The sequence below is a fragment of the Lagenorhynchus albirostris genome, chromosome 9 (assembly GCF_949774975.1).
Source record: "Lagenorhynchus albirostris chromosome 9, mLagAlb1.1, whole genome shotgun sequence".
Classification (NCBI taxonomy): domain Eukaryota; kingdom Metazoa; phylum Chordata; class Mammalia; order Artiodactyla; family Delphinidae; genus Lagenorhynchus; species Lagenorhynchus albirostris.
The window spans coordinates 10,128,988-10,153,905 of NC_083103.1; the positions used below are offsets into that span (position 1 = coordinate 10,128,988).

The following is a 24,918-nucleotide window of genomic DNA, read 5'->3' on the forward strand; positions in this document are numbered from 1 at the left end:
TGCCCAAGGCTGGGGGAAGGGAGGAATGGAAGTTAATGTTTAATGGGTACAAAGTTTCAGTCTGGGATAATGAAAAAGTTCTGGAGGTAGATGGTTGTACAACAGTGTGAAAGTATTTAATGTCACAAAACTGTACACTTAAAATGTTTAAAATGGTAAATTTTATGTATGTTTACCACAATTAAATTGATAGGGATTTAAAAAAAATTAGTGCGGTATATCTCTTTACATCTATTTACTTTTGGACTATTTGTGTCTTTATTTTTAAAGTGGGTTTCTTGTAGGCAGCATATAGATGAGTTTTGCATTTTGTGAAATCCAGTCTTAAAAATTCTGCCTTTTAATTGGGATGTTTAGACCATTTACATTTAATGTGATTATTAGTGTAGTTGGGTTTAACTCTCAAGGTCCTTCTACTCCACCGTCTTGCTCCAGGTAATATGTTTTAATTTAACATGAGCGTGTCACTTGGGCTGTTTCCTTTGCAATTCCCTCTGACAGCTGTGTTCTGAGTCCAAGATGTGCTCTGAGTCTACTTGTTGGGTAGACATCCTGTCAGAGGTTCCTCGGTGGGGTGCAGTGCCTGAGGGGCAGGCCTGGAATCTGAGGCACATGGGATGCTGGGCGCTGGGCCCTGGTGGGCTCCATCTCTGCTCTAGAGCGCAGTGTATGGGGAGGTCTGCTTGCATCCGGGGCCCAGGTTACGTCTCCTACCCAGGTTTGCATCTGAAGGGTTAACGACTCTAGCTGGGTTTAACTTCATCATCTTGCTTTCAATCTGTTCCATGTTCTTTCTTCCCATGTCCCTTTTTTCCTGACCTCCCTGGGACTGAGCTGTTTTTATGATTCCATTTTATTTCCTTTGTTAGTTTATTAGCTGTAACTGTAACTGGTTTTTTTTTTTTTTTAAGTGGTTGCTTGGGAATTCCCTGGTGGTCCAGTGGTTAAGACTCGGCACTTTCACTGCTGTGACTCGGGTTCAATCCCTGGACGGGGAACTAAGATCTGGCAAGCTGTGTGGTGCAGCCAAAAAAAATAAATAAATAAAAAGAAAAGAAAAAGAAAAAGAGTGGTTGCTTTAAGATTTGTAGTGCACATCTTTTTTTTTCTTCACTTTATTGCGCTTCACTTTATTGCGCTTTGCAGATACTGTGTTTTTTTTTTTTAATAAATTGGAGGTCTGTGGCAATCCCACATCAAACAAATCTGTTGGCACCACTTTTCCAACAGCATTTGCTCACTCACTTCATGTCTCTGTGTCACATTTCGGTAGTTCTCGCAATATTTCAAAGTTTTCCATTTTTATTATATTTGTCATGGTGATCTGTGGTCAGTGATTTTTAATGTTACTACTGCAAAAGATTATGACTCACTGAAGGCTCAGATGATGGTTAGCATTTTTTTAGCAATAAAGCATTTTTAATTAAAATTATCTATTTGTTATATAATATCGGCCGCTGTTCTTGATCACTTCAGGCAGGAGAGGAATTCTTTTTCTTTTAACGTCTTTATTGGAGTATAATTGCTTTACAATGGTGTGTTAGTTTCTGCTGTATAACAGTGAATCTGCTATATGTATACATATATCCCCATATCTCTTCCCTCTTGCATCTCCCTCCCACATAGTATGCATCTTTAACCTGTCACAGTCTATCATCAAGTGATCTTGTACAGCACTTTACACTAACAATAGTATACTCTCATTTCCTCCCTCCTGGCCTTTATGCTGTTGTTGTCACACGTTTCACTTCTATGTGTGTTATAAATCCTGCAATACATTATTACTGTTTTTGCTTTAAACAGTGAATTATTTTGTAAAGAGATTAAGAAGAAAGGAAAAGCTCTTTTATATTTACTTTTTAATATATATTACAGTTTATCATTTCCAGTGCTCTTTATTCCTCTCTGTAGATCCAGATTTCCACTTCGTTTTACATTCCTTCTGAATTGAGGACTTTTAAAAAACATTTCTTATTCTGCTGGTCTGTTGGTAATGAATTCTTTTAGCTTTTGGATGTCTGAGAAAGTCTTTATTTTGTCTTTGTTTTTGAAAGATATTTTTCCTGAATATAGAATTCTAAGTCAGTTATTTTTCTTTCAGCATTCTAAGATGTGGTTCCAGTGTCTTCTGTCTTACATTGTTCTATGAGTAATCTGCTGTTGTTCTTATTTTTTCTTCTATTCTTATGTGTCTTTTTTCCTTATGGCTACTTTTCTTTTATTACTGGTTTTAAACAATTTAATTATGATGTGCCCTGGTGTAGTTTTCATATTTCTTGTGCTTGGGTTAATTGAGTTTTTGGATCTGTGGGTTTAAAACTTTCATCAAATTTGAAAACTTTTCAGCTAGTAATTTGTCAGGTATTTTCTCTATTCTCTTCTCTCTCTCTTCTTTGGGGACTCCAGTTACATGTATTTTAGGATGCTTAAAGTTGCTCCACAGCTCTCTGATTCTCAATTTATTTTTACCCCATCTTTTTTTTTTTTAAATTTGTGGTTTGTTTTGCATAGTTTCTATTGCTCTGTATTTAAGTTCACTGATCTTTTCTTCTTTAGTGTCTAATCTGTGGTTATTTCCATCTGGTATACTTTTTATCTCAGACATTTGTAGTTTCCATTTCTAGAAGTTTGATTTGGGTCTTTTTTATATTTTCTATGTCTCAACATTCTCAATCTTCTTTAGCATCTTGAATATATGGAATATGGTTGTAGTAACCATTTTAGTGTCCTTGTCTGCTAATTTTCTTATCTGTATTTTTGAGTTTGTTTTACTGATTGATTTTTTTCCTCATTATGGATCATATTTTCTTGCTTCTTCGTATGTCTGGTAATTTTTGATTGGATGTCAGATGTTGCGAATTTTACCCTGTTGGGTGCTGAATATTTTTGCCTTTTTATAAATATTCTTGGCATTGTTTTGGGACACTGTTAAGTTACTTGGAAACAGTTTGATCCTTTGATGCCTCACTGTTAAGCTTTGTTAGCTGGGACCAGACCAGCCTTTAGACCAGGGTTAATTTTACCCACTACCAAGGCACTACCCTTTTCAGTGCTCTACTGATGTCCTGTGAGTTAGGAGGTATTTCCACTCTGGTGAGTGGGGACACAGATTAGTCTTGGCTCAGTTTGAGGCCCAAGGATTGTTCCCTCTAATCCTGACCAGTACTGTAAACACTCAGAAGAAAACTGGAGGGGGACTCCCTGCAGATTTCCAGAGTTCACGGTGTAGCTCTCTCCTCTCTGGTATTTGACCCTGTGAACTCTGGCTACCTTGGCCTCCCTAGATTCCCAACTCTCTCTTCCCAACTCTCTCTTCCCAACTTGGGGAGACTGTCAGGCTCTGCCTTGGGTACCCCCTCCTTGTGCCATGGCCTGAAAACTCTCTCTAGACAGTAAGTTGGGGCAATTGTAGAGCTCACCTCATTTGCTCCCTGCTCCCGTTCCCCGCTCCCACCCAGGAATCCATCCTCTGCTGCCAGATATCCAATGTCTGAAAACTGTTGTTTCATTTATCTTTTCTTGTTTGTAGTTGTTTGAGGCAGGAGAGTAAATCTGGTCCCTGTTCCTCTAAGTTTGCCAAAAAGTGGAGGTTCCCGTGCAGTCAGCACTTGCTGAGCACCTTGTGTGTGCTAGGCATTGACCTCGGTGCTGGGATGCAGACATGAGTGAGACGTGCACTGGGCCCTTGGGGACCTCCCAGTCTTGCTGGAGAAACATGCTGATTCCTAGGTAGCAATTGCTGTGTGGTACTTACAGGGCACAATGGGAGGGCAGGATGAAGTCTTTGGGAGAAGGAGCAAGGAATGCTTCCCAGAGAGCTGATGGTGAAGGATCAGCAGGCATTTTCAAATTAGAGAAGGTATAGGAAAGAAATTTTAGGCAGAGGGAATTGTAAGAGCAAAGGCAGGGCAGCAGAGCTGGGAACTCCCAGAGGGCAGGATCCTTGTTGTATAGATCTTTATAGATGTGGAATACTTGTCAGGTGATTGGAAGCATGTTGTTCTGGGAATAGGTAGAACAGAGAGTCAGGATGAAGTCTGCAGCCTGTGGGGGAGAGGAGGGAGGTCTAGCTGGAAGGAGAGGCTCGGGGTCTGCTGGTGCAGGGCCTTGTAGGCCAAGCCAAGGAGCACAAGATTTTGAACATGATCCTAAACACTGGTTTGTTTTTGTTTGTTTTTGTTTGTTTTTGTTTTTTGGCTTCACCAGGTCTTAGTTGCAGCACGCAGGATCTTTCATTGCGGCATGGGCTCTTCGTTGGGGCGCGCGGGCTCCTCTTTAGTTGTGGTGCGTGGGCTCCAGAGCACATAGGCTCTGTAGTTGAGGCATGTGAGCTCAGTTGCGGTGCGTGGGCTTGGTTGCCCAGTGGCATGTGGGATCTTAGTTCCCCGACCAGGAATTGGACCCGTGTCCCCTGCATTGGAAGGTGGATTCTTAACCACTGGACCGCCAGTGAAGTCCCAAACACTGGGTTTTTTTAAAAAAAGTTTTCAGCAGGGTGCAAGAGCTCTGATCGACTGCGTTCTCTGGAGGTTACTGGGGGATGTGGAAGAGGGCTGGAGAGGGCTGAGTCTGCTAGAACCAGGCAGGCAGCTGCTGGGGAGGCTGGCTTGTGGTGGACGTTCTGCACCAGGATGGAAACGAGTCCAGAGCTGAGTGCGGCCGCTGGTACGGCATTGCCACCTCTAGCCTGTTTGACGATAGCCTTTGTATAGATTCCTGCCTGAGTCCAGAGTAGATCTGAGGAGGCTCAGGCCTGGTTTCTCTTTTTCTGTGGCTACACTGTTGCCCCCAACACACCTGCCTGCCTCTGCTGGAGCCAGAAGTTCGTAGGGTCAGGCATCGCTGGCAGGGGTAGGGTCCGGAGCTGCCCCACTTTATACTAGCCTAGGATGGCCCCAGATCAGCGAGAAAATAGAGTCTCATCATCTCGGACTTTGAACAGACACGCTTGAGTGACCCCGTACAGACTCCTGTTATTTGTCCTGAGTGTGTCTTTGGCTTGACCTTAATCTTGATCCTTCCTTAAGGATGGTTGAACCTATGTGGTCAGCTTGATCTGCAGATTAGAAAGTGTGGGGTGGGGTGGAGGACTGACAGCTGCAGTGTGAGATCCCTTCTGAGTCACCTCAACAGTTGGGATGGAGGAGAAACAGATGGAAGTTCAGTGGGAAGAAGCTGAGGATGGTTTTCTTCTCAAGTCAGAGCCAGGGACCAGACAACGAGGACGCTTCTCTAAGTGGCCAGGTTGTGCTTTACTGTCAGGAAGTTTCAGGAACAGGCTGCTTGCTAGATGACCTGTTTCCTGGCCATCGTCTTGATTGAAGCTGAATGCTGTTGATCAGAGTTATATCCAGCCATCTGAGTTCCGTCGCTCTGTTGACTGATGTGGTCTCTGGAGGAATCTTAAGTTTTCTCTCCTTAGTGTCCACGTGGGAGGGGCTTGAGTTGCAGAGGTAGGAATGGGCTGAGTGTGTGAGCTTAGCCATGTGATGAGAATCATGACCCTTTATTGAGCCCAGCCTGAGAGCCGGGCATTAGACTTCCTGGGCACTAACTCATTTCATCCTCATAAAAGTCCTCTGTTACTGACGAGACCGACGTATGGAGAGATTAAGTAAGCTGCCTCTGCCCTTTCTTGCTTCGTCTCCCAAAGACTCGTCCTGCCCTGTGCTCTGTGAGTCCACGTAGCATTTACTACGCAGAGCCCTCCTTCCCTCCCCCTTTGCCCTGCTGGTGAGGCATTACTGCTGGAGGAGGGGGGCTTGGGCAGGGTATGGGGCGGGGAGTGTTGGGATTAGCAGGGGTGAGGGGTTAGGGCAGTGCTTTTCCAGCTGCCTTCTGGCAAGGTGCCTCGGGGGCCCCCTTGAGGTCAAGGGGAAGACTGAGCTGGGAGAGTAGGGCTCTCCCCCTGCCCCTTCGCCCAGAGCATGGTCTCTGTGATCTGTTCCGTGCGCTGGGGGTTTGAAAAAGTTTCGGAAAACAACAGGAGTGGGCACACCAGGCAAGTGGGAAAAGAGGATGGCGGCGGCACGTCCTGACAGCATGGCAGGCTGTGCTTAGATGGCTCCCAGCTGGAGGGTCAGGGTGGGGGGAGATAAGCAGAAAAGAGAGGGAGGGAAGGAGGGAAGAGATGGCTAGCTTCAGGGAAGGTTGGAGGGAGGTGGAAGCAGTGTTTTAAAAAAAATGAATCCAGAGGTGCCTGGCATATTAGAGGTGGGGAGACCCACTTGGAGTTTGTGGAAGGGCCGGGGTGGATGCACCTAAAAGACATTGGAACAATGACTAGATGAAACCTGGTGGTGGACATCAGAGTGAGGAAGATGGCCTGGAGAGTTAGAAGTTAGGGTGAGAAGCTGGAGGATGCTGATGGAAGTGGAGGTTGGGAGGGGAGTCTAGTTTGAGGAGAAAAAAGTCTAGTTGGATGGGAGTGCCCCCTGCACTTGGCCCAGTAAACAGCTCATCATTCCTGGGTCTTCTCACTTGGGGGCCTGCCTCTGGGAAAAGAGGTGTCAGATGGAGTTATTCAGTGAACGCAAGGAGGATTCGCTCATGTAAATATCAATGTAGAGATGATACTTTCCTTCCAAAAACCTTGTCCTGAGAGATTGTACATCCCTTCTGTAGGTGGGCCCCCTTTATGTTTGTGGACCTTTGTTCAGATGGGTCTGGAGCCCGTTTCAGAAAGCTACACCCTCTGCTTCCCTCTGAGACCTGTTCTTTCAGAGTCCTCCCCCACGAGCCTAACTGGGTGCCTGGCAGGGTTGTCAGGCAGCATTTTACAACAATAAGTTTTATAAAGGTGTGAGAATATATGAATTGATGCTACCTAGCGCTTGCTTGGTGGTTTTCCTAGCACCTCCAGAAGGTTTCATGTTTATTTCTTGTTAAGTCCTCATAACCAGCCCATGAGGTTGGTAGAGATAGTCCCATGCTACCAATCAGAAGCAGAATTAGAAGGCTGAATAACTTGCCCAAGGTCATGTAGCTAGTAAAAGGTCAAGCTGGGGTTTGAATCCAGAATATTGGACTCTCAAGCCCTGAACTCTTTCCACTGCTTTTCACACTGTCTTAACTGTTCAGCATTGGGGGCTATGGAGGGAGCTCTGACTCCCAACCCCAGAAATTCCTTAGAAAGAATGAAAACTAAAGAAGTCTCCCTTCTGGAGCATACACACCAACTTTTCAGATTGTTGGGGCAGGTTAATTCGACGGTGTTTTGGGCCAGGTGAGAAGCGCAAGATGGTTGGTTTGCTTTTATCAACTCCTGTGGGAAGTTAGGTGACTGAAGGCCTGGTTACTTGATCGCGTGGCTGGAATCATCCTGGGAAAAGAAAAATAGATCAGGTCAACACGTATTTCCTCATTACGCAGCAGGCTTAGAAAGGTTTCTGAGGCAACCACAGGTGTTTCTGACGAGAGGGGTGGGATGGGGCCAGTTCCCTATAACATGTGCAGATTGAACTGTGCAGGTTGCTATGGTAACAGCTTCTTATGCTACCATAGGGAGACGTGGGAAACTTACAAGAAACCAAAGGCCTTTGCAACTCTCCTTGCAGTGTGATTTCAGGCTTGAAGTAGCCAGCAAGGAAAGGTTGGCTGGTAACTGAGAGGAAGGGAGTAATTGGAGCCAGTGCTTTAGCTCCTGGTGGAGTCAGGAAAATGGAAGCGCCTGGCTCAGTCACAGTTCTGTGTCATGGTTCAGAGGTAGCGGTCATTTTGCTTGACTCAATATTGAGCCCCAGGGGTGTCAGGAATCGCCTCTAATCATTGGATTGCCCGCCCTCCAGGAGGCAGAATAATTAATACTTGTTTAGGGCACAGGAGCTTGCAGAGCTCTCTCAGGGCCGTTTGCTCATCCCAGGCACACACGCGATCCTCAAGGTGGGATTATCATCATGGTGCCCATTTTCCCGATGAGGAACCTGAAGTTAAGGGACTTGATCAAGGTCACACAGCTAAAAAGCTGAGGAGCCAAAACGCAAACCCAGGGCATCAGTCCTCAAATTCTGTGTGTTTCTACTCTGCAGCCAGCCAGGAGAGAGCTGGCACTAATTGTTCAGGCAGAAGCAAGGGACAAGGGGCACTGCGAGGCATCTCTAGGACTGGTACACCTTATCTCTGATCTGAGCGCCCTCACACTTAGAAAATGCTGCGTTTTGCTTTCAGTCTTTACTTTCTTTTTTTTTCTGAGTTTATCCTTGCATAGGATCTGATATCAGTTGAAACTATTTGTTGTTGAGCTGAACAGTCCCGGGATAGATCCCTGTTGAGCAAGAGCCGTCAGTACCTTGCTTTCTTTTCCACCTGTTGAGGTCAGATCTGGGGGGCTGTCCTGAGGTGAGCATTCGCCAGCATCCTCTCCCCACCGGGACATTCTGCAGCCTCCCCCTCGGGGAGTGGTGAGGAATGGCACGGCTCTGGCCTGGATCCACTAGGGGTAGTGTAGTCGCCTCTGGGCCTCACTATCTTCCACTAGATCGTGTTCGCCGTGTCCGAGGTATGTGGAGCTCGATTTCGTCAAGATAGGGTAGTGGAAAGAAGTCGAGGCCAAGAGACGCAAGCAGCAGGGGCCGGTGGCTGGAGACTTCGCGTCCCCTCCCAGCGGCGTGTGGCTTCCCAAGGCCCAGGGGCTGCACCTGGAAGCTGCCTCCTTGGTTCTGGCTGGCGCTGCTCTAGCTATGTCAGGCCCCGCACAGTGCTCTGTGACAGAAGGTGGGCTCCAGGACACCTGAGAAATGTCTGTCACCTCCCCCTTCCCCTCCCCCCACCCCTCCTGTAGAATCTCTCCTCCTCGCCTGTGTCTCTCATGGAGGGTATGGTGTTGATTTCAGGTGACAAACCACAGCCCACCCTGTGTTTGTTACAACTTTGAATTGGTGACTGAAATTTAAAGGTGGGGTGATGTCGCAGTGATCTGGATTTCTAGCCTCCCTTGGAGACCCGGCAGGTCTGGCAACGCTGGACACCCCCTCCTACCTGCAGGAGGTGCCCGTGCTTTCAGGAGACACGGTGTCTGACATGCCTGCCTGGCCTGTGTGGGCATCTGGGTTTGTGACCTCTGTGGAGGTGAAAGCTGCAGAGGAGACAAAAGAACGGTAGGAAGGAAGGAAGGAAAAAAGAAAGAAGAAGAGAAAGAAGGAAAGAAAGAAGGAAAGAAAAGGAAAAGAAATGGGAAGGAAATCTCAAAAAGAGGGGATATGTGTCTACGTATAACTGATTCGCTTTGCTGTACAGCAGAAACTAACAACATTGTAAAGCAACTATACGCCAGTAAAAATTAATAAATAAAAAAAAAGAAAAGCAAGTTTTTTCCCAGGGGTTGTTAGGAAACGGTGATGCATTTTCTCTTCTTGGTGGAGGGAACGCAGATTAACACCTGCTCGTTTCCCACCTCGTCCCGGTCTCATCTCCTTAGAGTGGGTGGTGTCGCCCCGCAAAGAGCTGTCGTCTCGATCCCTGTGCATGCCGTGCAGCTGCCTCCCCTTCTCAGCTGTCCTCACCCCGTCTCCGGCCTTGAGCATCTGCAGTAGCTCCCACGACGGCCCGGCTGTCACCTGCCCCCGACCTTCTGATTCCTGTCCCAGCACAAATGGCTCCAGCGATGAGGACCTGTGGGCTTCTCACGCCCCCAGCCCTCAGAGCTGACCCCCTCCCCACTTCTCACTCTGCTCTCGCCTGGATTCACCGTGATTTGTTGTGAAGTGTTTCAGTTTTTGAAACCAAACTGAGTCCCTAGAGAGCTAGCATCAGTTTTTACATAAGGCTGCGTCTGGCACACAGTCAGAAGTCAGTAAATATTTATTTCCATCCCTCTGCTCCTGTTTATCCTTCCTCCCTTTATCTGGGGCCTTGTCCTGTTCTTGGTTTATAGTAATTGCTCATTAAATGTTTATTCAGTGAAGCAGGAAGAAATGAATGAAGGCTGAAACAGTAGAAGCAGCCCCGTCCTCAAGTCCCTGTGTCTTGCCCACCAGCTGACTGCCTCGTTCTCTCCCTGCCTCTGGCTGTTTTTCTGCAAGCATTACCCTGCGCTGTCTATGTGCCGGCCTCTGCCGGGCCCTGGAAATACAAAGGTGAACGAGAATTCTCCTTGCCTTCAAGGGGCTTGCCTCTCCTCACTTCAACTCTTCTCCCCTGGGGCAGACCTCGGGTACCACCCGAGAAGTACCCATCATCCTCCTGGGCACCGTGGTAACTGGGAGGGGGTCTAGCTCAGGGCCTGAGTGCCCAGGGCTGAGGTCGTTGGACTTGTCAGGCCTCCAGAAACAAAAGTGTATGGACTCTGCATCCCTAAATAGCTTCGCAGTAACCCCCCAGTTCTTTATACTTGGTGGCATCCCTGGTGGTCGTGGCCACTTTTAGAAGCTGTGGTTTGGATTTTTTCTGCCACCTTGGATGATCCAGAAGCAGAACACTGACGGCAACAGATGCCCAGACTTTGGGGGCACCTCCTTTATGGGCCTTGGGCAGAATATTGTCCTGTTCTCACCGCCCCCAGCCCCCCAACCTGTTTTTCAAATTATGAGAAGTGCTTGTTGCTCTCAGCCTCGGGCCTCATCCTTGGGTGACGCAGGATCAGGTGATGTCTGTGAACTTCTGAAAGAAAGGCACCGGTAACGTCCAGGGGTGGACAGTGCTGTGATAAATCTTGTAAGATGGAACTTGCCCGCTGCTCGGGCCTGAGATGTTGTCAGTGGGCACAGATGTGAGCCACCTCCACCCGGGAGGCAGGCGCCGAGGAGGGCCCAGGCGATCCGTGACTTGCACGGGTTTGTAATCTCTGCATCTTGGATGACCTTATAACTAAATTCTACCCTCATCGCTCCCCTGTGTCGTTTGTGAAATCAAAATACCGGAGATGGGAAGGGACGCTGGCCTCCGGTCGTTCGATGCCAGCAGTTTGTAGGACCTTGGGCAATACAGCCGTTTATAGGACCTTGGGCAATACCCTTACTGCTTCTCTCTGGCTTTCATTTCATCGCTGAAGTAGAGGTGATTATGCCCTGTGTTCACTTTACTTACTAGGCTGTTTATATAAATTAATGGGAGAGTTTGCAAAGAGGGCTTTGAGCTGTGGGACCATCAGGGTCCCATTTGACAAGTAAGGAAAATTGAGTGGGGCCCATTTGGGTGCGGGATCCTGAGCACACCTATTCCAGAAGAAATGGGGACGGGTGGCTCTTCCCCATGCCAGCAGCCTCTCGTGGAGCGGTGTGAGTGGAGGTGGCTGGGTGGGCAGAGCCTGGTGGAAGGAGCAGTGGCCAGGTCAGGGCTCCTAGCTCTGGTGTTCCCTCTCTTGTCTCCATAGGCAAGTTACATGCCACTCTACCTTAATTTCACCAACTGTGAAATGGGCATCGTAGAATTGAGAGGGATGTTGAGTTAGAAACCAGAAAAGGTGGAATAAGAAGAAAAGCACTACAGCCCACAGCCCACTATGGCCGAGTACATTTCACCTGAAAACTCGCTATATGGAAAGAGGTCCGCTTCCAGTAGTATCGAGGACTTCGGAATATGCAGGCTGGCCTCGAGAGTTCATTCTAATGACCTGCATGAAATGAAGGTATTTCATACCTGAAGTTCTTGAGGCATTTCAAACATGCATGGCCTGCTTTGAAGTCTGCAATGAAAGGGAATTGACACAGGAGAGAGGCTTTTTATGACCACAGGGCTGAGATGGTCTTTCTTCTTTCTGTATTTGAGAGTAGCGCTCTTTCCCAATCAGGGAATGGCAGAGATAGTCATCCCCGAAGGGTGAGGAATGCCAGGTTCAAGGCTTTGGCGCATACCAGCAGAATGGAATCCTCTTCCCTGGCCAGGGGGCCTGATCCAGGGAGATCGTGGTCTAATTAGGGGAGCTGTGGGTTTCATTCCTTGCCCTTTTGGGGTGAGTTCTTGCTGTCTAAAAGACACATGATTGTCCAGATCACCAGGTAGATAGATGTTTCAGGGATTTTTGCTGCGAGGAGTTTATTTTTTTCTAAGCAACAGTTTGTTTCTTTTCTTCCTTTTTTTAAAAAAAAAATTTATGTATTTATTTATTTTTTGGCTGTGTCGGGTCTTCGTTGCGGCTCGTGGGATCTTTCATTGTGGTGCACGGGCTTAGTTGCCCCGCCGCATGTGGGATCTTAGTTTCCGGACCAGGGATCAAACTGTCATCCCCTGCATTGCAAGACCGATTCTTAACCACTGGACCACCAGGGAAGTCCCACCACGAGAAGTTTAAAGCCATCAAACAGAACCAGGTGTGGGGCTTCAGCTGGCAAAGGAACGTTATCATTTGGGCCGGTGGTTGGAGGGGAAGGCATCTCAGGGGGCCGTGTGTAGTGGTACAGGGGGTCACACACTTCAGGACACCCTGGAATCACCTGGGGTGCTCCCTTGCTTATTTATTTCTTGATTGGCCACCATTCTTTATTGAACACAGGAAAGTCTCCTTTCTTGCTAAATATCTACAGTGACTTATTACCAGACTTTGATGAGTTACATCCTTGCCTCTGCTCCTGTCCTTGTGGAAGCAGCAGCCTCACACAGGTTTCAGCAACATCAGGGACTTTGTGTGACCTGGGACTCTCAGGCCCAGGGGGAAGGCTGGGCGGCTTTGTCTTCTCAGACTCACCTGCGGACGCCCACATGCACTACAAGTTCAAGAAGGATGGACGTGCACATGGGACACATAGAGGCATCAGTACTACCCTTTGGTCAGCCCCATTAGTACAACAATTCAGTGTGTTGTAAAATACTTGAAAGTTTTATGAAGATTTTTTTTTGGTGACTTTAATCAGAACATTTCCCTTTTGCGGGGGCGGGGGGGAAGTGGCTTGTGAAGGCAAGCCCGTCTGGGAAGCCAGGCCCCTCGGGGCTGCAGGGTGGGTCCTACGTCAGCACCTCCTGTGCAGTCAGATGAGCTCCCTGGGCCTTCTGGGCTGAGAGGCCCAGCGTAGACCCCCTCGGCCTCTCCCTGCCTCGGCCTCTCCCTGCCACGGCCAGCGTGCAGCGCGGCTCTCCTGGTCTGCTCGAAGCCTGACGTGGCGGGTGTGCTTGTCGTGTGGATCTCCCTGTGCAGGGGGCAGAGCTTGGGCTGTCCTCTCCAGACCGTAGCCCCCACGTTCTGCTGGTCAGTCTGGACACTGTGGTGGCCTCACGTGGTGGCGCTCAATGTCAGGCCGTAGGCATCTGAACGGTAGTGCATGTGGGGTCCTGGCGGAGACTTGGTAGAAATGGCACAGGGGGATTGAGCCCCCGATTCTCATCCTGCCTCGCAGGGACTCGTTGACAAATCCCTTCCTCTCCGGGGTCTCTGCTTTTCCTCTGTCAGATGAGGCTACACCCGCCTGAGTGCCCTCAGAGAGGAAGGGGCAAGAGGACGACAGATGCTAAGCTAGCTGGACACAGGTAGCTCAGTAAAAAAGAAAACTTCATTAAAAATTAAATTAGTTAAATTATTATGCGGAGTGAAATAAGTCAGGCAGAGAAAGACAAGTACTGTATGATTTCACTTATGTGTGGAAGCTAAAAAACAAATGAACAGGCATAGCAAAACAGAAACAGAGACATAGATACGGAGGACAAACAGGTGGTTACCAGAGGTGAGGGTGTGTTGCGGGGAGGAGAGAAATAGGTGAGGGAGACTAAGAGGTACAGACTTGCAGTTGCAAAATAAATGAGTCAACGAGTATCAGATGTACAGTGTGGGGAATATAGTCAATAACTAAGTAATATCTTTGTATGGTGACTGAGTGTAACTAGACTTACCCTGTTGATCTTTTTGAAATGCACGGAAATGAATTACTATGTTGTGTAATAGGACTAACAGTGTTGTAGGTCAGTTATATTCAAAAACAAACAAACATACAAATAAACTCATAGAAAAAGAGATTCTTGGTTACTAGAGGCAGGGGGTGGGGGAGGGGGAATTGAATGAAGGCAGACACAAAGCACAGACTTCCCATTGTAAGATAAGTAAGTACTAGGGATGATAAATAGATCATGATAAATATAATTTATAACAATTTTATAGATTTTCACTTATAAAAATGTAATTTATAATAGAGGCAACATAAGTATAATTAGCACTGTATGTTATATATGAAAGTTGTTGAGAGAAAATCCTAAGAGTTCTCATCACACACAAAAATTTTTTTCCTCTTTTTAAAATTTTATATCTGTAGGAGGTGATGGATGGTCATTTCATGATGTATGTAAGTCAAATCATTATGCTGTACACCTTAAACTCATACAGTGCTGTGTGTCAATCATATCTCAATAAAACTGGAAAGAAAGGAAGCAAGGAAGGAAGCTGAGAAGCTTCCTGGACTAGTTAAGGCACTGCCAATTCCTGACCTGGTGACCTTGGGCACCTCTCAGGGCCTCATCTGTGAGGTTGGATAATAGCGAGACTCACTGTGTAACGTGGGTTTGAGCGTCCTGGTAATGGCAAAGACCTACGTAGTGCTCACTGCGTTCCAGGTACTGCCGTTTTACAGGTGGAGAAACTGAGGCACAAACAGATTAAATAACACACCTAGTAAGTGGCGGAACCAGGCTTCAAATCCAGGCAGTCTGGCTCCAGAGTCCATTCTCCTAACATCTAGGCCAGTGGTTCTCAAAGTGTGTTCCAGGGACCCCTGGGGGTGTATCTCTGAGACCCTGTCTGGCCACCTATGAGGTCAGAACAGTTTCCACAACCTAAGACGTTATTTTCCTTTTTACTCTCTTTCTCAAATGAGTACAAGGGGAGTTTTCAGAGGGTTCACGACGCGACATCCTTCTGATGGCTGGTGTGTGTGCTTTCATACTGTGTTTTAAAAATCTCTCACTTTTAATTTCGATACATATATCAATAGCTAAAATCCACAGAAATGAAAACTCTTTGGGGTCCTCCGTAATGTTAGGAGTGACAGGTGTCCTGAGACCAAAAGGTGTGCCTTTGGCTCTTGAGGTTGCGCTGCCTTAAAGGTGGTCTCATCCAGCGTGGATGTGCTAAATGGTTGGGGAGAGTTGGGGCCAGTCCTGGGGAACTGCGGCTCTATGTGGGGCTCTCCCACTGGGTGTGTGGTGGGCACGTCTGGACCTCCCGGGGCCCTCGCGGATGGCACTACTGACGGTGCCGTTTGTGTGCGGCCAGCCAGCTGCCCACCCTGGAGCTTCCATCCTCAGTCCAGGGGTGTCTCTGTGCTCAGCCCTGACTGTGGGAAGGAGCAGACACCCTTCTGTGGCAGATCCCGCTCTGGGTGGAGCCAGGATGGGTGCCGATGAGGCCCAGCAAGTTTGGACTGTGTTGGAGGCCTCAGTAACAAATCAGTGACTTCTGTGGTGTTGGATCCTTTTGCCAGCATTGTTCTAGGCCAGGCCTCACGCTGGCCAGAGCTTTGCCTGTGTCGACTGTGGCACGAACCCATTTTACAGATGAGGAGGCTGAGGCTCAGGGTGGGTCCACCGTGCAGGGCCCCACAATGGCAAGTGGCAGGGCCCAGGACTCAGATGAGGTGAGTCTGATCGAGTCCAGGCCCCTGATGTTCCAGGTCTTCAGAATGTTTCTCCGTTCCTCCTGTGTGTCCAACTCGTGGTGGACTCACTGGGTTTGCAGTGTAATAGGGTGGGCCTCCCCATTTCTGCTCCTTCCCCAGGCCCCTGCAGTCTGCCGTGCCTCTGACCCAACCTTTAGCCCAAGGGTTTTGGGAGCAGCAGAGTGAGGTGTAGACAGAGTGCAGAATTTTGACTCTGCCATTTGTAACCTTTCTGATCCCCACCTGCCAGTGGGACGGTGCTGCCCCCTCGCAGGAGTAGGAGAGACAGCGCGTGTAAAACTCACGCTGCGATGCTCAGTAACCAGTGGCCTCCGTGTCACACGACAAGCAACGAGCTGTCGTCTTTCTCAGAATCTGACCCCGGATCAGCTGCATCGGCGTCTCTGGGAGAGCTTCTGGATTTCTGGGCCCAACTCTGGCCTACGACACAGGGCTCTGAGGGTGGGGCTGGGGCACCTGCATTCTCAGCAAGTGTCCCCCCAGGTTTAGGTGCCCATCGAAGCTTGGCATTCCTTGTCTTGGAGGTTGGGGGGCGACATTCAGCCCTCAGTAGGTAAAAGAAAGTGGGGGTGACCCTGTTTGGGTAGCTCTTTATCAGTAGGGTGACCATGGAATTTGTTGTCTAAACCGGGACACTTTTTATTTTATTTTTTTTGGCCATGCCGTGCAGTAGGTGGGATCTTTGTACCCCAACCAGAGATTGAACTCACACCCCCAGCAGTGGAAGCGAGGAGTCTTAACCACTGGACCACCAGGGAAGTCCTGGGATTCTTTTGAGCGTGAAAAGGGGCACCTTTTATAGCTACACCGGGACATGAGGGGTAAACCCGAACCTTCCTGACAAATGGGGTCGTGTGGTCTCTGTTTATTGGTTTCTCCTTTATCTTTCTGCCGCCCTGGGAGATGCCTTCCCTTACTAGTCCAGACGAGGAAGCAGGCCTGGAGCTCACCACTGGCTGCACAGTCATAACCCTGGGCCTCGATTCCACGGTGGCCCCTCGGCCCAGTCGTCACTCCCGCTGAGCCCTGGCGCCAGGGGTGGGGGCTCTGGGTTTCTGTAGTGTTGGCATCTTCGGAAAATTGACAGAGCCTCTGTGATGAGAAATGAGGACTATAAGACACACATCTAGAAAAGATAAAAGCATGAAAGGAGAAGATCCTGTCAGTAGAAGGGAAGGGAGTCCTGGTGCTTCCTCTTCTCGCTGGGGCTCCATCCTGGGGCCTACTTGTGACCGCTGTGTCACACAGACATCAATCGATGTTCCTCTGGGCAGAGCGACAGGGAGAGGACCGCTGAAACCAGGTCTTCTGTCAAAGCAGGCGTCCCATTCAGGTCGGTCGATTTCTTTTCCTTCTGGTGGCTGTAGGGCCAACTTGGTGGTGATTTTTTTGTCCTTCTCTGACAAGGGCACGCATGTGACAGTCTGGTTTTTTAAAAATAAATTTATTTATTTATTTTTGGCTGCATTGGGTCTTCATTGCTGCACGCGGGCCTTTCTCTAGTTGTGGCGAGCGGGGGCTACTCTTTGTTGTGGTGCATGGGCTTCTCATTGCCGTGGCTTCTCTTGTCGCGGAGCACGGGCTCTAGGTGCGCAGGCTCAGTAGTTGTGGTGCGCGGGCTTAGTTGCTTCGCGGCATGTGGGATCTTCCCGGACCAGGGTTCGAACCCGTGTCCCCTGCGTTGGCAGGCGGATTCTTAACCACTGCGCCACCAGGGAAGTTCTGACAGTCTGTTTTTGTGGCACGTGGAGTGGATGGCTGTTGCAGAGAATGCTTGAGGGAAACCCAAGGTGGTTGGTGCACGCTAAACATAACCGGCAGGGAGGCTCCTGAGCCTGTGATGTTAAAGCCAGCAAAGCCCCCATGTGGAGGGTGGGTGTATTTAGGGTTCAGGCAGGAGTGGACACCTCCCAGAGTGTGTGCTGGCCTCAGGGCTCACAGGCGGCCTTGGGCCAAGTTTAGTCTCTGCCCCTGGCTGTCAGCCTCCCTCCTCCTGCCTCTCCTGTCTGCTCCTTGGGGAGCTTCATCTGGCACTGCCGGGAATCATGGTTTTGCCTCTGATTGCCCAGTGCCTCCGTGTAGCCTGCTGTTCATGGTCTGGGTGGAGGAGCAGCTTCTCGGTCTCCCTGGGGACGGGGGTGGTTGGGGGGCTGGACTCTGACCCTCCTTGGTCCTCCCTGTGGACTGGAGGCATCGTTGGGAAACTCCAGTTGGTCCTTTGACAGACGATGAATATGGGCTTGGGGGTCCCTTCCCCCTGAGCAGTCCCTTCCTCACTTCAGTGTCGTTCTGTGCTCCCAGGGAAAGATGGAGACCCTGAAAGACAAGACCCTGGAGGAGCTGGAGGAGATGCAGAATGACCCGGCGGCCATCGAGCGGCTGGCCCAAGACTTCCCTGAGGTAGAGGAGGGCTGTCACGGGGCCAAGGATAGCAGATGGGACTGAGGCCCTTCTTTTTTAATTTAATTTTATTAATTTTTATTGGAGTATAGTTTTTACAATGCTTTACAATGTTGTGTTAGTTTCTGCTATACAGCAAAGTGAATCAGCTATACATAGACATATATCCCATCTTTTTTGGATTTCCTTCCCGTTTAGGTCACCACAAAGCATTGAGTAGAATTCCCTGTGATATACAGTAGGTTCTCATTATCTTTTTTTTTTTTTTTGCGGTACGCGGGCCTCTCACCATTGTGGCCTCTCCCATTGCGGAGCACAGGCTCCGGACGCGCAGGCTCAGCGGCCACGGCTCACGGGCCCAGCCGCTCCACGGCATGTGGGATCTTCCTGGACCGGGGCACGAACCCGTGTCCCCTGCATCGGCAGGCGGACTCTCAACCACTGCGCCACCAGGAAAGCCCCTAGTTATCTATTTTATACATAGTGGTGTGTATACGTCAGTCCCAGTCTCCCAATTCGTCCCAGCCCTGAGGCCCTTCTTAAGGACACTGGCTTGTTGGGGGTTTGGGCCAAGTTTATCTGCCTGTTCTGTGGCCTTCACCCTGGCCAGGCAGAGGAGCCCCTGGGGTCTCAGTCTAGTTCCTGGGCCCTCTGGGAGTTGCGGGGGCGCAGTGCCAGGAAGTCCAGGGCCCCCACGCCAACTCGGGCACCTGGTGCCTTCCGGGACCCGCGTGCCCCAGGAGCCCCCACACTGTCGCTCCAGCCTGGATTTGGAGGTGGTCCTAAAAGCACTGGTACCGTTTTGTAACCGCCTTTCCCCAACCGCCTGGCCGGGCCCTGCGTCTGCAGGAGGAGCCATTCTGGGGCTGGGATTAGGCTCATCTCCTGTTTAATCCCTTCCCTATCATAACAGACACCAAACCGTCTCAGCTCCTAATCGTGGTCCTCACGGGAATAAAACAGCCCTTCTGAACGTGCGGAGCTTTACACTTTATAAAGGGCTCTCCCCGCCTTTTCCGGCGCCTTGACCCCGTGACTCCCCTGCGAGGTCGGAAAGGTCAGGTGACCAGACGTGGCCACGGTCCAGCCTGTCCGCGGCTCTGCACGCTGCCGCCTCCGCCCCCGATGCTTGGGAGGCACGGACACAACTAATGCCAAGCTCGTTGGTTGGCCTTTGGAATGTGGTTCCATTTTTGCTGATGACAAGGGAAAGATGAAGGAGGGCAAGCTCCCTAGACTTTCAAAACCCCTTGGACTAGGTTCCTAGCACGGGCTATAAGATGGTAATTGAGTCACCATGGGATTGTGAGGGGAGATGGGAGCTCTTTGAGTTTGGGGTGTGGACTTTGCTCAGAGAAAAGAGTAGGGGACCTCTCTCCATGTGGAAAAGTGTGAATATCGGGGTCTTCTGGTGGGGTGCTTGAACTGTCTTATTGAGCGATCAGGGGCTTCCTAGGGAACCCCTAATGGAGAAAGATTTGGGGGAGGCTCTGGGGAAAGGGGGCAGAAACGGGTAGGACCAGGTTTAGGGGAAGATGACACGGCATAGATTTACTGGTTAAGATCCAGGGAAAAGGCAGTGGAGGTATACAGAGGACATGTCCACTGAGGATCTGGGGCCCCGTAAGGGGCAGCTGAGCAGAGGGCTTCAGGCCCCCCGCTCTGTGTCAGACACATAAGAAAAGAAAAGCTCTCCCGGCTGATGAAAGTGAGACTGGAACTCCGCAGTGCGGGCGTCCCTGAGTCAGGGTGCTTGCTCAGTGGTTCCAGAGGGTATTGGTGGCAGCAAGGCAGACAGCCCAGGAGTGAGGGCAGACCTGAGAGGCCGTGGTCAGGCCCCATGACTTCTGGTAGCCGTGGCGTCTCTCTTTCCAGTCTGGAGTGGGTGAGCAGGCTCCAGGCCCACCACAGAGCGCAGCACTCGAGGCCCTGTGGCTGGGGACCGGCAGGATGGCAGCCCCCGGAAGCCCCCTCCTCCAGGACGCCCATGGCCTTCCTGCGTCTGACTGGGGACGAGCCAGTCAGGCTTGGCTCGCCATGTGCCCACCGTGGTGGAGAAGCTGCCCAGTGGCTCCCGCGTGGAAGCTGGTCTTGCCAAGCTGTGCCCTGAGCCCTGCCGTGGGTGCTGGTGCCACTGGTGCTGCTGGCGTCCCCGTTCCCTCAGGGGTGTGGGTCTGACTCTCTGCCCTCCTGTCAGTAAAGAGGACCCCCTGACAAATGGACAGGGCTTCAGGTGAGAGCAGGTCTGGGAAGGGTTCCCGAGGCTGCCGCCTTACCGGCTGGTGACAGCAAAGACCTGGACGAGGAGAGAGTGCTGCTCAGCTTGGGGGCGTGTTTTCAGTGGGGCACATCCAGGTGCAAAGGTTGGCATCAGAGCCTCGGGGGCCACGGGTCGCCTGTGCCGGTGGGAGTCCTCAGCTGCTCCTGGGGACTCCCCTGCGGTTCTTGGGGGCCTCTGTGTTAGCTCATCTAAGCAGCTTCTCTGTAGGACACACCTGTGGAGGAGGCAGGGACAGGTCCCTCTGGAGTCGGTGTCACGGGCTGGCCCTGGCGTTCTCACTCCTCACACTAACTTTATTTGGGGGCTTCGTTGCATGTCTGGCCTGTGGTCAGGTCTGGGCCACATCAGTGTACCTCAGAGGAGGTCTCTTGACTCTGAATCCCGGGGGCAGGTGGTTGGGACTTGGTCCCTTCCCTCCTAGGAAGGCTCTGACTTTCTCCGCCCCCCTCCCTGGAGCTCTGCACAGCCTACGGGGGAGTCTCCTCCCGCTCGTCTTGTGGCCCTTCGCATGCATCCACCACGTAGGCTGTGGGGTTGAGGATTCGGTGAGGTGTCTGTTTGGAGTGCTTTGCTCAGAGTTGGAACCTGGGTCCGTCTGACTCTAGTTGGGGGCTGAGTGTTGCCCGGCCCCGCCATGGTGAGTGACGGGTCCTGGAAGCCCCAGGTCCAGCCCCCTGCGAGCTGAGTGGTGGTGTGGCGGGTCTCACGGTCAAGTGTCCTGCTCTGTAGGTCCAGGACCTGCAGCTGGAGCGGGAAATGGCACTGGCCACCAACCGGAGCCTGGCCGAGCAGAACCTGGAGTTCCAGGGTCCGCTGGAGATCAGCCGCTCGAACCTCTCGGACAAGTACCAGGAGCTCCGGAAGCTGGTGGAGCGGTGCCAGGAGCAGAGGACAAAGCTGGGTGAGCGACCAGCCCCGGGGGTGTGCGCTGGGGTGCCTCTGTCCACTCAGGGTCCCCGTTCCTGGTGGGGCTGGGGCAGCTGCTGGAGTCCCGTGGAAGGACAGAGTCCCTCTCCCTCCCCAGGACAGGAAGGGGCCAGCAGTCACTGTGGGTCACCATGTCCCCAGCCCTGGCTAAGTGCTTTAACAGCCATCTGAGGGTAGGTACTGTCATCATTCTCGTGTCATAGATGAGAGGAGTGAGGCTCAGGGAGATGCAGGAACGTGGCCAGGGCTCCACAGCTACGTAGAGGCGGAGTTGGGATTTGAATCCAGAGAGCATGCGTCCTGGGCTGCTGCTGGCCACTCAGCCAGCCCCGCTCTGGTGATTTGTGGAGCTGGTCTGGGCTCTCTGTGTCCCAACCTGCTGTCTGTGAAGGTGAGGGGCTGTCCTGTTCCTGAAGGTGGGGGACTTCACGCTCAGGCAGATGAAGTAACTCCCTGAGAGGAAGAACAGGATTGGGGGGTGGGGGGGGTGGGCTCCAAAGCCTGAGGTCTCTTGCTTCCTGGGCTGGCGTGGAGGGGCTCAGCTGAGCTCCTCTCTGCTCAGGAAGGGAACCGACTGAAAGTGGCTCTGCTGCGGACCCCAGGGCGTTGGCTGGGCCCCCAGCACACAGGACCCTCAGAGAGCCTTGCAGAAACCTTGGCCGCCACCATGGAATCCAGAGGCACTTTTGAAATGTCAACCTTTCTGCCCTTCCTTCCAGAGAAATTTTCTTCAGCACTGCAGCTAGGGGCCTTGCTGGACCTTCTGCAGGTAGAAAGCATGAAGATTGAAGAAGAGTCTGAGGTGAGCTGGCCGTTGACACCCCCTCTTCCTTGAACAGTTGCCCCTGCAGCAGGAGCCCTCGTCCTGAGCACCAGTGTCCGCAGGGCGTGGGGCCAGGGCTTTAGTCACGGCAGCGGTGCATGGCCCCTCCACCGGAGTCCCAGTGGAGGCCCTTTTGGGTGCAGAGAACAGGAACCCAACATCACTGGCTGAAGCAGAAATGGGCGACAGATAGCACAGCTGCGGGGCAGCTGGCAGGCCTGGGTGGGAGGGCAGTGCAGTAGGAGCCCTCCAGGGCTGAAGCCAGGCCCCCAGCCCCTCCCCACTCCTGGGGCTGCCGGGTCTCTCCCTTCTGCTTCCCTCTGGGCCTCTCTTCACTCTCTGTGGGCAGACTGGCTCTCTCCACATGTCCATGCTCTGGGTGGAAGATGCTTCCAGGTCCCACAGCCCCTGGGCTGAGCTGTGCTAGTGACCAGGGGCCAGTGTCCATGTGGCCAGTCGACACACCGTGTAGCAGCTGCTGTGAGCCTGGCACGATGCCGGGGTGGGGACGGCGGTGGCCATGACAGGTGGTCCCCGCCCTCTGGGGGCTGATGTCCTGGTGAGGGAGACAGAATAAATAAACACACGCTTATATAATATATCAGCAGTGAGAAGAGCCATAGAGAGAAATTCCCAAAGCGGGGGGCGGGCCAGAGAAGACAGGCAGCTCCTGAGCCTGGCTGGGGTGGGAGGGCCGCAGCTGACCTCTGACCCGGGGGTATTCAGGTGGCCTCGATCCCGGCAGACCCCTGTTGCCACTGGAGCTTATGTCTTCCAGGCCATGGCTGAGAAGTTCCTGGAGGGCGAGGTGCCCTTGGACACGTTTCTGGAGGACTTCTCCTCCATGAGGATGCTGTCCCATCTGCGCCGGGTTCGCGTGGAGAAGCTCCAGGATGTGATGAGGAAGCCCAGGGCCTCCCTGGAGCTGCCTGGGGACGCCCCTCCTCCCCGCCCGCCTCCCCCATCTCTCCCGGGCCCCCAGGCGACGCCCCCAGTCGCTGAAGATCAGCAGGCTCCGGAGGCCCCTCCCTACCCGTTGCCCTACAGCCCCTCTCCAGGCTTGCCCGTGGGCCCCACCGCCCAAGGGGCGCTCCCACCGGCCCCGTTCCCTGTGATGTCCCAGCCCTCTTTTTCCTACAGCGGGCCTTTGGGTCCCCCGTACTCATCAGCCCAGCCAGGACCCAGGGCTGCCGCGGGCTACTCCTGGTCCCCACAGAGGAGCACGCCGCCCCAGCCGGCCTATCCTGTGGCCCCCACTTGTGCCTCCGGCCCTGGGTACCCCGTGGCGGGGGGCCGGGTCCCCGGTCCTGGTTATCCTCAACAGCCCCCCTACCTCTCAACAGGAGGAAAACCTCCGTACCCCACGCAGCCCCAGCCCTCAGGCCCCCTTCAGTCGCCCTATCCCCCTGGGCCTGCCCCTCCCTATGGGTTTCCACTGCCTCAGGGTCCTGCCTGGCCTGGGTATTAGGCGCGGTCCTGGCCCTTGGCCCTTCCCTACTTCCACCTGTACCACAACCTTTGGCCGCCCCCCGCCGAGATTTGAGGGTCAACTGGAAGTGGAGTTGGCTCCCCGTGGACTTGTGTCATGCGTGGGGGCCTGGAGGGACCTGGCTGGGAGCACACAGGCCTGGCAAGGCCCCGGGCGGTGTGACTGGCTCGGCTGTGCCGGACGGCCCCAGTGCTTGCTGGCCTCCTGGGGGAGGGGCGCGCCTGCTTTCGGTGACTGCCTTTGGCTTTCCTGGTTCTCACCAGGCAGGGCGTTCGGTCCTCTCTGTGGGCTGCTCACCCCCTCCCTCTCCTGTGGGATTTGGCACGTTCGACCGAGGTACCCATGCGAAGGGATGCAGCTCTCTGTGCGTCTTGGGTCCATTCAAGGATGGCCTGCCCCACGCACCATGGCAGGGTTGGATCAGGGAGAGAGAACAGAGTTAGGAAAAACACTTAATGATTTTTAAGTCACGCAAAACCATAATTGAACTCCGACAGGCTGATGTCAGTTGAGCCTGTCCTGTGTGCTGGTTTGAACGACAGCAGCAGAGCCAGTGCAGTGAGCCGGCCGGGGATTGTGGAGGCGGACCCCAGCCCTTGCTCGCCCTGCCTCGGACCCTCTGGCTGGAGGAGGCCCAGGAGACTGCAGCCACTTCGGGAGCTCATTTAGGAGTGGAGGGCCGAGTCACCTCCCCGGCCACCTCTCTTGTCTGGCGTCCCCTGCTTCCGGTTGACTTCTGAGGCCCACCCCGTCCGTCTGCTCCCTTAGTGCCTTGAGTCTCGTTCACAGCAGCCCTCACTTCATCCCCTTCCTTTGGCTGCCTGATGTAACTCTTCCCCACCCCCAAAAGCCCTCCTGAGAGAGACATCAAAAGATACCCTAACAGTTTCTTCCCACGTGGTGCTTTGTAAAACTCCATCACTGCATCAGAGTCGTTTCTTTGCATCTCCCTCGTCTTCAGAACGTATAGGGCAGGGATTGTGACTCTGAGCCACATGCAGCCCCCAGCACGTTGGGGATTTTCAGCGCATTCAGTAATAAAAACGACAGTAGACCAAAGGGGGGGTGTGATGAGCAAAGCATTACCTTGGTTGCTGCAGGTGTGAACCAGGTCTCAAGGGCAGACTCTGGAGCTGCTATCTGTTAGGAAGTCATATGTGCCTTGAATTGTCCACTACTCAAGTACCCAGCATCTGGTGGGCCTGGGGTGCTGGGGGCCAACGAGGAAACTTGACCTTCTGGTGCCTGCCCCCCTCCCCGGCCTGCGTGCCATCAGTGGGTGCGTGTGACGAGATGCTCGATTAGCCCTGTCGGTCCCTGACCAGCTGTGCTTGCTTCTCATAAGTTATTTATACAGAGAAATCACTAAGGGACTCTATTGGTTCGAGTGCTTCTGAACTGGATGTACGATCGCTGGTATGTTTGTATTATATAATTAGTTGCCATAATAAACTTTGATGAGTTAAAA

General features: G+C 52.0%; 1 protein-coding gene across 3 annotated transcripts in view; it reads left to right on the forward strand.

The window, feature by feature from the left end:
• Nucleotides 1-24,918, forward strand: part of VPS37C (VPS37C subunit of ESCRT-I) — a 28,667-nt gene extending 3,749 nt beyond the window's left edge. For 2 of the 3 annotated variants that reach the window (XM_060159044.1, XM_060159045.1), the window contains 4 exons: nucleotides 17,832-17,930; nucleotides 20,941-21,112; nucleotides 21,858-21,940; nucleotides 22,740-24,918. In XM_060159044.1, coding sequence (XP_060015027.1) covers nucleotides 17,838-17,930; nucleotides 20,941-21,112; nucleotides 21,858-21,940; nucleotides 22,740-23,429 — 1,038 coding nt within the window. In that variant the 5' untranslated portion in view covers nucleotides 17,832-17,837 and the 3' untranslated portion in view covers nucleotides 23,430-24,918. The remainder of the gene's footprint in view (nucleotides 1-17,831; nucleotides 17,931-20,940; nucleotides 21,113-21,857; nucleotides 21,941-22,739) is intronic. The other variant, XM_060159046.1, reaches the window with a different exon arrangement.